Here is a 15,189-nt window from a genome sequence, read left to right on the forward strand (position 1 = left end):
TTATAGGCTGTGCAGGGTCTTCACTGCTGCTTGGGCTTTTCTCTACTTGCAGGACGTGGGCTTCTGTGTTGGCTTCTCTTGTTGCAAAGCATGGGCTCTAGGGCGTGTGGGATTCAGCAGTGTTAGTTGCCAGGCTCTAGGGCACAGGCTCAATAATTGTGGCACATGGGCTTAGTAACTCTGCAGCATGTGGGGATCTTCCCAATCAGGGATGGAACCCGAGTCCCCTGCATTGGCAGGGGGACTCTTTACCACTGAGCCATGAGGGAAATGCAAATAATTATTTTTGACTTGTCATTTTATTAAAAAAAGAAAGTTGGTTCTGTTCATTATCTCTCACCTTAGTAAACAACATTTATAAAACCTGGGTAGAATTTTTTAGTTATGGAAGTTAAAAACAAATCCACTGTATTTTTGTATTCCTCTAAAACAAGATGGGGGGATTACAGCTGATTACATGAAAAATATTTAAATTGTATTGGCAAGATGTTAAGAAATTACAATTCTTAAAAATCCTGCAGCATTCAGTTGGTTTAAATACAATAGAATTTAGTTCAGAGGGTTGTTTGCATGTGTGTCCATTTACAGAAAATAAGATGAATACAACAAAGTAAGAATCTATTCCTAAGGGTTTTTACTACTATAAGTAGGGCAGATTAGACTCTCTAAAGGGCCTTCCTCTATAAATACACTTTAGATTTTGGATAAAAGGTAATTTGCATTGCTAGACTTGAAGAAAGACTTCCAAGGCCAACCCCACACTACCCCCCAAAATAAATGAACATAAAATGCTTGAAATAAAAAATGAGCTAAAATCAGAGTGGGAACACCAATATCAACACAAGAACCTGCAATTGAGCTTGTGCCCATGCATTGTAGGGCTGATAAATGAGATCTCTTAAAGACAGTTTATCCCAAAGAAATCCCAAAGAAGGCCAATGTCAACAAATGCTCAAACTACTACACAATTGCGCTCATCTCACACGCTTGTAAAGTAATGCTCAAAATTCTCCAAGCCAGGCTTCAGCAATACATGAACCACAAACTTCCAGAAGTTCAAGCTGGTTTTAGAAAAGGCAGAGGAACCAGAGATCAAATTGCCAACATCTGCTGGATCATCCAAAAAGCAAGAGAGGTCCAGAAAAACATCTATTTCTGCTTTATTGACTATGCCAAAGTCTTTGACTGTGTGGATCACAATAAACTGTGGAGAATTCTTAAAGAGATGGGAATACCAGACCGCCTGACCTGCCTCTTGAGAAACCTGTGTGCAGCTCAGGAAGCAACAGTTAGAACTGGACATGGAACAACAGACTGGTTCCCAATAGGAAAAGGAGTACGTCAAGGCTGTATATTGTCACCCTGCTTATTTAACTTATATGCAGAGTATATCATGAGAAATGCTGGGCTGGATGCAGCACAAGCTGGAATCAAGATTGCCGGGAGAAATATCATTAACCTCAGATATGCAGATGACACCACCCTTACGGCAGAGAGTGAACAAGAACTTGATGAAAGTGAAAGAGGAGAGTGAAAAAGTTGGCTTAAAGCTCAACTTTCAGAAAACTAAGATCATGGCATCTGGTACCATCACTTCATAGCAAATAGATGGGTAAACAGTGGAAACAGTAGCTGACTTTATTTTTGGGGGGCTCCAGAATCACTGCAGATGGTGACTGCAGCCATAAAATTAAAAAACGCTTGCTCCTTGGAAGGAAAGTTATGACCAACTTAGCATGTTAAAAAGCAGAGACATTACTTTGCCAACAAAGGTCTGTCTAGTCAAGGCTATGGTTTTTTCAGTAGTCATGTATGGATGTGAGAGTTGGACTATAAAGAAAGCTGAGCGCCAAAGAATTGATGCTTTTGAACTGTGGTGTTGGAGAAGACTCTTGAGAGTCCCTTGGACAGCAGGGAGATCCAACCAGTCCATCCTAAAGGAAACCAGTCCTGAGTGTTCACTGGAAGGATAGTGAAACTAAAACGTCAATACCTTGAACACCTGATGCGAAGAGCTGACTCATTTAAAAAGACCCTGATTCTGAGAAAGACTGAAGGGAGGAGGAGAAGGGGACGACAAAGAATAAGATGGTTGGATGGCATCACTGACTCAATGGACATGAGTTTGGGTAAACTCCAGGAGTTGGTGATGGACAGGGAGGCCTAGCGTGCTGCAATCCATGGCGTTGCAAAGAGTCGGACACGACTGAGCGACTGAACTGAACTGAACTGAACTAAAGACAGTTTAAATGGTCCCAGGTCCTGGCAGGGGCAAAGGTATACTGAATTAAACACAGCTGAAGGCAGAATTAGTGAACTGGAAGAGGTTGTGGAAGAAATCACACAGAAAGCAGCAGAAAGAAAAAAATATTAGATAAAGACTAATAGACATGGTTTCCCAGATAGTGCTAATGGTAAAGAATCTGCCTCCCAAATCAGGAGGTATAAGAGACACAGATTCAATCCCTGGGTTGTAAGATTCCTTGGAGGAGAGCATGGCAACCCACCCCAGTATTCTCGCCTGCAGAATCCCAGGGACAGAGGAGCCTGGTGGGCTACAGTCCAGTGGGTTGCAAAGAGTCAAATGTGACTTAGCAACTTAGCGCAGCACACACAAGAAACATGGAAGACAAAACAAAAAGACCGAAAATTTGTCTAACCAAAGCCCCAGAAGGAAAGTTTAACAAGGATGGAAAACAGGCAATATTTGAAGAAATAACAGCCACTTTTCCAGGACAACTGAAATATATGAATCCAACAAAATATACACCACATTGGATAAAGAAATGTACAGACCCTATTCACTAAGAACAATGTAATTACGTTAACAATCTAATAAAACTATAATCTAGAAACAGCTCCATACATTTAGAAATTTTAAAACATATTTTTAAACAACTCCAAAGAAATTATAATGAAATTGAAAAACACATAAAACTGGAAAAAAATGGAAATAATATATGTTGATACTTTTAGGACTGAGCAACTGGATCCTTACAGGGAAATTTATGACCTTAACTTATATTAAAGGAATTATAAGAAACTCAACAAGCTAAGCTTTCAAATTAAGGTGTTAGAAAAAGAAAAAGAATTTAAAGAAACAGGAGTAATGACAAGTGATAATTAATGAAACAGGAAACAAGTTCAACATAAGCAAAGTTACTTTTTGTATAAATGAATTAAAAAAAACCTCTCATGAGATGGGTCAGGAAAAACAGAAGAGAAGGCATAATGAAAACTTATCAGAAACTGATGAAGGGACATGACAGATATAACAGAGATTAAAGAAATAAGAGAATACTAAGAATAACTTCATGCCAAAAAATTTGAAGATTAAGATGCAATGGGAAAATTCCTGGAAAAATCTAACAAGCAAGCAAAACAAAACCCCAAGCCAGATCTCAAATAGTTAGAGCAATTAAGGAAATGAACTATGTAGTTTAAAAAAATTCCCACAAATCAAACAGCAGGTCCAGACTGTTTTACAAATGGTTTCATGTGACACATAATTTCAATCTTCTAAAAGCTCCTTGTTATAAAACATTCCCCTACTTCATTCCATGAGGCTGCTGCTGCTGCTGTCGCTTCAGTCATGTCCGACTCTGTGCAACCCCATAGACAGCAGCCCACCAAGCTCCTCTGTCCCTGGGATTCTCCAGGCAAGAATATTGGAGTGGGCTGCCATTTCCTTCTCCAGTGCATGAAAGTGAAGTGAAAGTGAAGTCGCTCAGGTGTGCGCCTCTTCGAGACCCCACGGACTGTAGCCCACCAGGCTCCTCCCTCCATGGAATTTTCCAGGCAAGAGTACCTAGCTAGTATAACATTAATGAAAACCTGAGGGGTGCAGCACAAGAAATAAAAGTATAGGGCAGTCTCACTGATTAAATATATGTGAAGAATCCCAGACATAAGCAAACGAAATCCGTAAGTTTACAAAAATGGATAACTATTTCCACGCTCAGATTATCTCAAGAATGCAACCTAGTGAAAAATTAGTCAGTAAAATTCGTTACATTAAAATTATCAGATTAAACCACTTTATAAAAATCAGAACCAGACTTTCCTGGTGGTCCAGTGGTTAAGAGAATCTGGCTGCCAAAGCTCATGACATGAGTTTGATCCCTGGTCCAGGCTGATTACAAATCCCACAGGGCAATTAAACCAACATATCATAAACACTGAAGCCCATGCTCCGCAACAAGAGAAGCCACCACAATGAGAAGCTCATGTACCGCAATTAGAGAGTAGACTCCTTCTTGCTACAACTAGAGAAAGTTCGCACGCGACAATAAAGACCCAGTGAAGCCATAAATAAATAAATGAAATTAAAAAAAAAAAAATCAAAACCCAATGAAGCCCACTGGCTACAACTACTGAGCCTGCGTGAGCTCTAGAGCCTGTGAGCCACAAGTACTGAGCCTGTGTACCCAAAGCCTGTGCTTCAGAGTAGCCCCTGCTCACCACAACTAGAGAAAGCCAGTGTGCAGCAATAAAGACCCAGTGCAATCAAAAAGAAATTAAATAATAAAATAAAAGGCCTGTCACAAACATCATTCTTATTTGTGAAACATAGGAAGCATTCCCTTTAATAAGCCACTTCTATTCAGTTTTAAATTGTAGTCAAGTCATCTGGTTAGCACATAGGGGAGAGAGAGAACACAAATGAATGTATGAATAAATACCATAAAGGGAGAAATCCTAAAGAATCTACAAATGCTTGATATAGGAAAATTTAGCAAGGTAGCTGGATATAAGGTCAATTATATTTTTTAATACACTAGCAATAAAGAGATTATACAGACACACACATTTTCACTCCCACATACTTATTTAATAAATGCAAAGAAAAATAGGAAGTAACTAGCTAGGAATAAATTTTTTTAAAGACATTAAGACTTTCACATAGTAAAATTTTACTTTGTAACAACCTCAACAATAGTAGAGGTATTATGTTTATGCATATTATAAAAAGGTCAGCTATCTTTAAGTTTATCTATAGACTCAATTTAACTCCAATTAAAATTTCAACAGGAGATAATCAAAACTGCAAAAAGGCCAAATTATGCCTAAAGATGAAAAAGGTCAAAAAGTTTGCCCAGCAGACACTAAAACTTATTATTATTATAAAGACAATGTAGTATGGGCACAGAAATGGGCAAACACATCAATGGAATATGGTAAGAAAATACAGAAACAGACTGTGCTCTGGCATTTACCAGAGAGAGGAAGCATGGATTTCTTTATTATGGGGCAATATGTTATCCATATTAAAAAAGAATGAAATTGGAACCCTATGTCATTCCAAACACAAAAATAAATTCCAGATGGATTAAACACAAATGTGAAAGACAAAAACCTTAAACATTTTAGAGAGGGGGAAAAAAAAAAGGCATCTTTAACACCATGCAGGAATATTTTATAAATCAAAAGATAGGAAGTACTAACCAAGAAGTAAAAGACTGATAAATCTGACATTTAAATTAAGAATGTTTGCGGGGCGCAGGTTCGATCCCTGGTCAGGGAACTTAAGATTCCACAAGCCATGTGGCGCAGCCAAGAAAAAAATAAGAATGTCTGTTAATCAAATCACTATTTTACCTAAAAATAGGTAAATATATGCATGATAAGGATTTCATAGACATAGTGAGGAACAATAAACATATAGTATGACAAAGCATCAGGAATCAGATACATATAAGATCATAACGAGATACCAATTTACACCTGCTGGATTAAACAAGAGTTGTTATCTGAGTTAAGTGTTGGTGAAGAAGTAGATTGAAGGGTACTCCCATTTACTATGGATATACATATGAAAAAATTTTGGAAAATAGTATGGTTATTTCATTGAACAGAAGGGTAAGTTGCTGTATATTCAATTAAATATTAAACAGCAACCAAAAAGAACATACTTGCATTAGAGGAAGTTTAGAAATATCATGTTGAGTAAAACAAGTTAAGCCTCAGAAACAATATACCATCTGTCTAGTCAAAACCAAGCAAAACTAAACAAGGAACTGTTTAGGGAAACATGTATATGTGACACACTTTTGAAAACTGCAAGAAAATGACAACTCTAAAATTCAAGATAGTGATCACCTCAAAAGTAGGGCAGAAAGAATGGTATTAAAGAGGAGCACACAGATAAAACTTCAAAAGTTATCAGTGTTCTAGTCCAGGGATAGCTAATTTGGGCCCACTTCCCCTTATTATTAATAAAGTTTTACTAGAACACAGCTGCATTCATTCATTCACAGATTAGCTATGATTGCTTTTTTTTTTTATGATTGCTTTTAAGCTACAACAACAGAACTGAGCAGGAGCAACACAGACTGTCTGAACTGAAAAGCCTAAAATATTTACTTTCTAGTCCGTTACTGCAAACATTCATTAACCTCTGTGCCAGCGTGCTGAACTCACAGGGGTTCACTTTTACTGTTATGCTTCACAAGCCATTGTCTGAACTGTGTTTTTATTTTATAATTTTCTTCAGCTTTTTACTTTAAAATAATTATAGTTTCATAGGAAGTTGCACATGTATTTTTCCATATACATAAAACATTGTATTCTTTTTGGAAAGTCTTTCCCTAAACTGTACATTACATTTCATTAATTGGGAAATTATTAGTGACCATGACATAAATTGTATTTAAAAAAATATAAATCAAACATGAAAAATATGAACAACAAAAAACGGAAACTGTTAACAAGCATCTGGTTCTTAAGAACACAGAACAGCACTAACAAACCAATAAAACGCATACCTGAAAAGGTTAACAGGCTTAATATTTACTTTCTTGGTTAAATCTGACTGTATGGAAGATACATTATCCACCAAGTAACTTTCCTTCCCTTTTAATATGTATTTTTCAAGATCCTACCCTAAAAAAAAAAAAATCATGTAACTGTTTGCCTTCCTCTACAAATGGAAAATCATTCACCAACTACAGAAATTTGGCCTCATTAATGTACTTCATAAAGTATTACATAACCAGCGGGTAACTGATTCCTATTAAAAATCTGTATCAAATCTAAATAGCGGATCCTTACTGAGTTAGCAAATCCACAGCGCAAGGAAGTGGTGGAACAAGATGCTGAATTACTTCCTCAGTAAGGAGATCACCGCAGTGGGCAACAAAGCTCTTGATAGCTGAAAAACAGAACAGACCTTTACTTAGTAGAATGTAATGAAGCATGAAAAAAGCATTCAATTTTGGTATAGCATTCACATTTTTTTAAGAATAAAGAAATGTGTGAAAACCAAAAAATAATTCTTGAAACTCTAGTGAAAAAAGGAAACTAGTGTTTCCTACTTCCAGTGAAAATGAAAAAACAAACAAAAAAACAAATCAAACTTCCTAGGATTACTGAGACCGAAAACCAAATCAACAAAATGTTGCTTTCTTGGGGTTTTACTCAGCCCTTAACCTCAGAAGTAGACCTTCAAGTCTACCAATTCTATACTAGTTCTGAGGAACCCAGTTGACTTTTAAGTCAGCATGTTAGGTTTTACAGATGTTACCTGAAAAACATATAAGTTTTCATAAGGAGTTATCACATATATAGAATAAAGCAAATATTTACAATTTAGACTAGTTTAAAGGAAGCACTGATTTTGGTTTTGTTTATTCATGCCATTTTTACTCTTAAAAAAGATGTTTTTTAAGAAAATGTGCTTCAGAAAGAGTCTGTGCTTCCATGTCTTTTCCTTAGCTCAAATTTTCAATGTGGATGCTATTTTTAATGGTCTATGTATTGTAGAAGGGTACAACTTTCATATATAAATAAAAAGCTAAATAGAAACCATACTTAGTCAATATTAATTAACTTCAACCCCAGTTTTTCTGAAACGAGAAATGAATGCCCACTTAACACAAAGAAATTTTGACATTTCTCAAGTAGATCATATTATAATAAAATATCCCAAGGAGAAGAATGCTTAAATTTGGTTTTTTACATCATACTTCTGTTATAATAATTGCCAACAAATCAATTATTTCAGTAATAAAAATCACCAGAAGCAGATTCTGCCCCTCAAGTTAAAACATACAAGTATATGTGAAGTTAAAAGACGGAAAAAGCCAGAGGAAAGGGAGAGAAAGACTAAACTCAACCTACCACAGAGAGCACCAGCGCGTCCTTCCAAGGTTACCTGCCACGTAAAGGAGTCTCCCCGGCTCTTTTCTGATTCTAGAACTTCAGGGGACACCGGGAAGACACACTTCCACAAGAGCAGTACTCGAGCAAGGTGATGACCGACAAATGCAGGACCTGTAATTTATTCAACTTGTCACTTGTACAAGAACCCGAACTGGTTACTCTTTAAGACCCTTCCCTCTTACAAGAAACATATTTTAATCCACTTCTGCTGGATTACTTCGTCCCTCTGGTTACACTGGATCAGTGACTTATCTGAAGGCACTGGAGTACAGAGATGAAAAACAAGGAACTGACAGCAAAGTCTGGGCTCTGGAGTCTGCTCTTCGACTACTGCTGTGACCTCTTTAAACCTCAATTTCTTTGCACTGTAAAATGAAGCTAGAACAACCTACACTGTTTATCTCCAAAGATTTGAGTCTAAAAAACTAATGTACCTGCATAAATGCAAAGTACTATTGTTTCGGTAACAGATAACACTGTATCCTGAGAGTAATTCTTTTAAAAAAATACTTATTTATTTGGCTGCGTTAGGTCTTAGTTGTGGCATGTGGGATCCAAATCCCTGATGAAGGATCAATCCCAGGGTCACCTGCACTAGGAGCCCAGAGTCTTAACACTGGATCATCAGGGAAGTACCCTAATTCTAACTTTTGATAGCAACTTGCTCCAGGTCAAAAATCAGACATGATTAAATCCAAAGGGAATTTTTTTTTTTTAAAGATTTCAGAGCAACATTTATAAACTGAATACAGCAAAAATAAGCCATATTCACTCCTTGCTCATTACTTTCTTTGATGAAGTAGTACTAAAAACATCCTAGGACTGGGATAAAATAAGGAAACTGGAATAAGGCAATTAGGAATAAGTGACTTTAAAAGGTTTCTGTGAGTGTGCACACAGACACACTCATATTCAGTGGGCTGTGGGAATAGAGGAAATTCTGAATGCAAAATGTAGTCAGACACCAAAAAACAAAGCAGGTATGCTGTCACTGGGAATATCCACAGTTAAAAAAACGTTTCACAGTATTTGCCTTTAAGATCTCACTAACTCAACAGTGAACAAAGTAGCATCACTTTTCAGAGAGGTATGAGGATAATTTATTTCAGAAGTGTATGTAAAGCAAGTTAATAAACGTTGAGTTTGCAGTACTTACAAAGTTAAACCAGAGTGAGTTTATTCACACCAAGAATAACACTGGATCTAACAAAAACCAAACACATGTGTAGACGCCTGCAACTGAATCAAAGGCACTAATATGGCATCAGAGAAACTGAAAAGTGTAGCAAAAAGGGGTTAAAAATGTTCACATTTGAGAAATGGATTTAAATGTGGTCTACCTGAGTTTATGTTAGTTCAGAATAGTGAATATATTAAAAATGACAATGAAAACTATAGTGAATGGTGAAGGAAATGCTGAAAATGCAAAAGAGGTGTTAAAACTGCCAGGCAAAAATTAATAAAGCACTCAGACTGTCACCTAAATTCCACTCCACCAAATATAATCAGAGCTCCTTGGAGAAACCACTGGCTGTAAGCTGAGGCAGAAATTATGATGTAAAAGCTGAGACATCCTAGCATGCCAAAAATAAAGATGTTATCAAAAAGAACACTAGCTTCATGTTAAAAGGACACAGGGGACCTTCCCAGGTGGTACAGTGGCTAAGAATCCACCTGCAAATTCAGGGCACATGGGTTCGATCTCTGGTCGGGGAAGACTGCACGTCATAGAAGAACTACTGGGCCCGTGCACCACAGCTACTGGAGCCCGCATGCTCTAAGGTCTGTTACCCACAACTACTGAGCTCATGTGCTGCAACTCCTGAAGCCCACGCACCTAGAACCTGTGTTCTGCAATAAGAGAAGCCCCCGTGATGAGAAGCCCATGTACCACAACTAGAGAGCAGCCCCCACCTGCTGCAAGTAGAGAAAGCCCTCGCGCAGCATCAAAGACCCAGTGCAACCAAAAAAAAAAAAAAAAAAAAACAAAGGACATAGGACCAACTAGTAGGGGCTCCCAACAACTAAAGGTAAGACAATCTGAGGATCAAAGGAAAAATGACTGCAAGGGACTGAAACACATAAATATATGAAAGTCTCTGAGTTCATAATACCTAAAAGCAAAATCTCACTCATCTTTGAAATCAGGATAGTAACACATTCTAAAAACAGATAATAAAGTGAAAGAATTATGTATTTTTTTAAAAAGCCTAAGAAAACAATTAAAAAAACATCAATTTTCCTATCCTTTTGGTATGTTGAATATGAATATGAACAAAACAGGATGCACTAATCCCTTATACAAAAGCTCTCTTGTAGTCTTTTTCCAATGGGATTACCCTATTTTGAAAGCTGTCATTCATTAAAACATTATATTTATTAAGTAGTTTATTTTCTTCTTTAATTAACCAAGAATAAAAGTTTTTTACAAAAGTAAATAAAAGCTTGACCACATTATTCCCATCACACTGTGAAACCATTGTCTATGCCAGGGGCCAACAAGCACTTCTATTAAGGCCCAGAGAGTAAACATTTTTGGCTTTGAAAGTCATACCATCTCTGCCATAGTTACTCAATTCTGCCACTGCAGGGCCTGAACATTAGAAACAATATGTAAATTAACGATGGTGGTTGTATTTAACAAAAAGTTTATTTATGCATACTGAAAATGGACTTTCATATATTTCTCATGTATCACAAAACACTCTTTTTGTTTTTATACTATGAAAAACATAAAAACCATTCTTAGCTAATGGGCTGTATTGAAATAGGTGGCAAGCCAGATTTGGCCCATAGGCTGAACTCTGAGGTAGTCCAGTAAGTCTTTTTAATCACCTCAAAAACACTACTTAAAGTGGCTCTTCATTTATGATTGCTTATTTTAATTAAGCACCTTTTAGATCAAATTACTTAAGCAGTGTCAAATGGTCAAATCCATCAAGTTTTATATCCTAAAAATAAACCAAACAACTATAAAAAGAAAATTAGAGTATAGCTTTAATAAAGTCATAAAACTGAGTTTTAAAGTTATTGGATGTAAATATAATAGTCATGATCATAAAATAATTATTAATTTTTTAATAAATACAATTTAAACGTGCCCTATCCTCATCAATGTAATCACCTTATTAGTGTCACTGATTCTCAGAACAATTACAGAACTGGATTCATGGGCTATCATATGTTCTCTTGCCTATCTTTATATCGTGGAAAAATTTATTTCGTGAAGATAGAGATGAATGATTTTGGGAAAAACCAGAGTTAAGTGTGAAAGCTGATCAAATTGGCTTATCCCACCTAAGGCTCATAAACTGGTCTTAAAGAGAATTTCAAATAAGGACATCTGAAAACATTCTGAGAATTAGATAAAATAAATATATGGTTTCCTAAGGTGTCTGCTAGGAGAAAAATGTTTATATGAATATTTAAATTCTGGTATATATCCAACTTTAAGTTAGTCTTATCAAATCATACATTAGAGTATTTATATTCTGAAAACACCAAGTAGCTTGTAGTTCTGTAAGCCCGCCACAAAACTGTTACCTAAGGTCATCAGCGCAGCAATCAACAGCCATCCGGCCTGTGTGCGCTGAGCGGAAAGGCGGCTGTTTTGAGCAGCAGAACACAGCAAATCTTCTGCTAACGCCATGATAATCTATTGATGTATAGAAGAACAAGGTAAAAACAAGTGTATCAGTTTATAGGTAACTTGACAAATGAGAGCAACTAATAATAACAATCTCCTGAAAAATTAATTCTTACACATAATAAAAGTACATGATAAAAGATAATCATTCACATACACTACACCATAGGACAATGTCATAAAGGAAACGAAGAAAAGGTAAGGTTCCCAGGATAAACACTGGTATATTAGACTGTACACAGCAACCCTGTAATTCTTTGTAGAGCTTACATGAAAACATTGTACAACTGTTCAAGCTGTCTAAAATTGGAATTGGCTTTTAAAGAAAATTTGATTATAGGAAAGTCATTTTAAAATTTTGCACACTACTGTAGCTGATAAGTCTTTCCAGAGGTAGTATACTATATAACCATAGTTAAAAGTATTCAATAATTTCACAATGAAGCAGTTTCACAGTAAAGTGGGATTAATTTAAAGTGTTATATTTTTAAAAGTCTAAGAAATAGACAGTGTTTTAAAACAAAAGAAGGGAGAAACAGGCTATTTCACATTTATGGATAATGTATGCTTATAGAGTACATATGGGCTTCCCTGGTGGCCCAGATGGTAAAGAATCTGCCTGCAATGCGGGAGACCCAGGTTTGATCCCTTTGTCAGGAAGATACACTGGAGAAGGGAATGGCAGAGCTGAATATATGACCAAAAAAAAAGAAAAAAGCCTTCAGGAACAAAGTATCTTACTGGAGGTATTTCTGACAAAAGGCACTAAACCCAACTCCTGTTTAAGTGTGGATATGGTATTTTTAACCATCCCTTCATTTTTCACAGTTATTACATTAATGATACTTAACACTAAGTAGCAGTAGAGCTGACAGCTCAGAAGCCTGTGGTGAATGGTTCTTACTGGGTGACACACACGAAGACAATGATGGTTTTTGGAAATGCTTGGAACGCCACTATCATATGTGAAGAATGAGATCATTACCTTGCCCTTTCCATGAGGAATTCCTAAAGGACAATGTTTCACCGCTCCAAGCAGAGCTGCCACAGCAAAACTAAAGCCAGTCACTGCTTCAGGTGAAGACTTAAGCACAGTAAGCCTTTCGAGGCAACGATCTAAGAGCGGCGTCAGGTAGGAAGGAAGTGCCACAGCAATGCAATGTAGACACCACGCGGCTGCGAGTCGAACGGAAACGCTAGGGTGAAGAGTAACTGAGATGACATTGTCAAGGATGCCTGCAAGGACGGAATAAACAAACAATGACTCAGCTACAGAAATCAAGTTGTCATAGAACAGCCAAAAGAGTATGCGGCCACATGGATTTAAAATACATTATCTTTATCAAAAGCCAATCAGAATTTTAAAAATTAAGTGATACAGAATTATACTTTTTTGTACCCAAGAATTACTTCTACTAATACACTGCATGAAAATTGGGTTAAATTAAGTTAGTAAACAAAGGAAATTTTTATTTCCCAAATAAGTCAATGTTCTGCTTACTTGATCTGAGATCATTAATTTGGTACTAGAAATTAATAACAAAAACACGTTGAGAAGAAATGTCACATCTTAGGTCAGCCTCCTTTTCTTTTAAGTCCTTTCTGGCATATTTATCTATGTAATTAGTATTCTCCTTATCCACCACATTGCTCTTACCTGAGAACAAAATGGTGAACAAAATCAAGATTTCACTAGGTCCCAGAAGGCTACTAAGCCACCATGAAGACAGTGAAATGCAAATGCCACCACCAGTAAGGAGAAAGTCTGTACTGCTACAATTCAACATACACCTTCATCATAACATGCAATAGTTCGTGTCCACTGCTACCTAACCAATATATGCCCTAAAATAAACTGCATACAAACCAAATATAATGTAAACTCTAGCTAGCAGGAATTGTGTATCACAGTCAAAGGACAAAAGCCATTAAAGATGATTTTAAATAGTAATTACATAACAGAAGCCTATTACAAAAGGCCACATGCTATATGATTCTATTTATATTAAATCTTGTCCAGAATACACAAATCCATAGAGACAGAAAATAGATTAGTGGTTATCAGGGCTGTAGGAAAGGAAATGCGAAATGACTGCTAATGGGTGTAGGACTCCTTGGGATAATGAAAATATTCTGAAATTAGACAGTGGTGGTGTTTGTACCACTTTGTGAATACACCAAAACCACTGAACTGTGTACTTTAAGCTGGTGAATTTTACGGTATGTGAATTATCTCTCAATAATTTTCAAAGAGAAAGAAAAGAGAATGCTTAGAAGACCTTTGAGGAGGTAAATTACATGTACCATATAGAAACTAATACTTTCACTGCAGATGAAAGATATAAGTTCAGGATTACTTCTCCATTATTCCATGTTATCTTAAATATCTCCAGAAAGGGGGTTCTCTAGGTCTCCAGAAAGAAGAGACCTAGAAAACAATCTTTAGCTACAAAAGCGAAAAGAAATTAAAAAATCAAATATATACGTATTTTATATAATCTTGATTATCTATATTTCATAAAATGACCCTAATAAATCCATAATAAATGAGCGATATGAAGGAGCTTTTCTTTCTTGGAGAAAAGTTGTCTAAAAGGAAAAGTGAAAACGAAGTATTCAGACTAGTCACAAACAAGATACCTGCACTTGAATCCTGTAACAAAGGCGCAGCCGTGGTGCCGAGACTGTGTATGAGATTTCCAAGTTCTTGTAAAGCACACACCAGCATATGCTGGCTGGCGGCTACATCAGCAGAGCCGAGCCGGGTTTCCAAATTACCATCACTCATTACAGCATCTGATAGAAGTAGGACAATTAACTAGGCATTTTATTTATTTAACTTATCTATACAACTGTTTTATTAAAATGTATTACAGGCGAAAGGTATTAGGAGTAGAAACATATACAGGTAAAAAATACCTCCACTTGATATATATGAAATCCTTGAGGCAGTAACTAAAATGCTAAAATGGGGACTTGCATCTACAGAGGAAGAACTGAACTAACATAACCAATTTAGTTCAAGCAAACTGATTATAGATGCCTTATCACTCTTTTAGCAAGTGGCCCTGAAAGGGAGAAGGCCCTGAAAGGGAGTGGACTTCAGACAGTACAAGAACTGAGATGAACTACCTGTTTTAAAGAGAATGTATCTTAACTTGTATAGAAAGACTATGAATTCTAAGGAACTATTATCCACCATCCTCTAAGATCAGGACATCTATATAATAGATGTATTATATATATCTGTATTAGATAATTTATGTCTCATCTATCGTAGACTGCTCTACTCTGAAAAAACTGACCTGTATTATAAAAGTGGCTTCTTTTGTATTAATATAATTATATACCAGTCCAGCTTTTCCAAAGGGACACTTTCTTTA

The 15,189-nt window shown here is 36.4% G+C and overlaps 1 protein-coding gene across 7 annotated transcripts in view; it reads right to left on the reverse strand.

Annotated features, from left to right (window-relative positions):
• The window catches only part of HEATR5A (HEAT repeat containing 5A), a 93,702-nt gene that overhangs the window by 51,320 nt on the left and 27,193 nt on the right, over positions 1-15,189 (reverse strand). For all 7 annotated transcript variants that reach the window (XM_061159066.1, XM_061159067.1, XM_061159062.1 and 4 more), the window contains 5 exons: positions 14,447-14,602; positions 12,792-13,042; positions 11,704-11,815; positions 8,119-8,271; positions 7,051-7,150 (listed from right to left, as the gene is read on the reverse strand). In XM_061159066.1, the coding sequence (XP_061015049.1) occupies positions 7,051-7,150; positions 8,119-8,271; positions 11,704-11,815; positions 12,792-13,042; positions 14,447-14,602 (772 nt within the window). The remainder of the gene's footprint in view (positions 1-7,050; positions 7,151-8,118; positions 8,272-11,703; positions 11,816-12,791; positions 13,043-14,446; positions 14,603-15,189) is intronic.

Source organism: Dama dama, chromosome 13, assembly GCF_033118175.1.
Source record: "Dama dama isolate Ldn47 chromosome 13, ASM3311817v1, whole genome shotgun sequence".
Classification (NCBI taxonomy): Eukaryota; Metazoa; Chordata; class Mammalia; order Artiodactyla; family Cervidae; genus Dama; species Dama dama.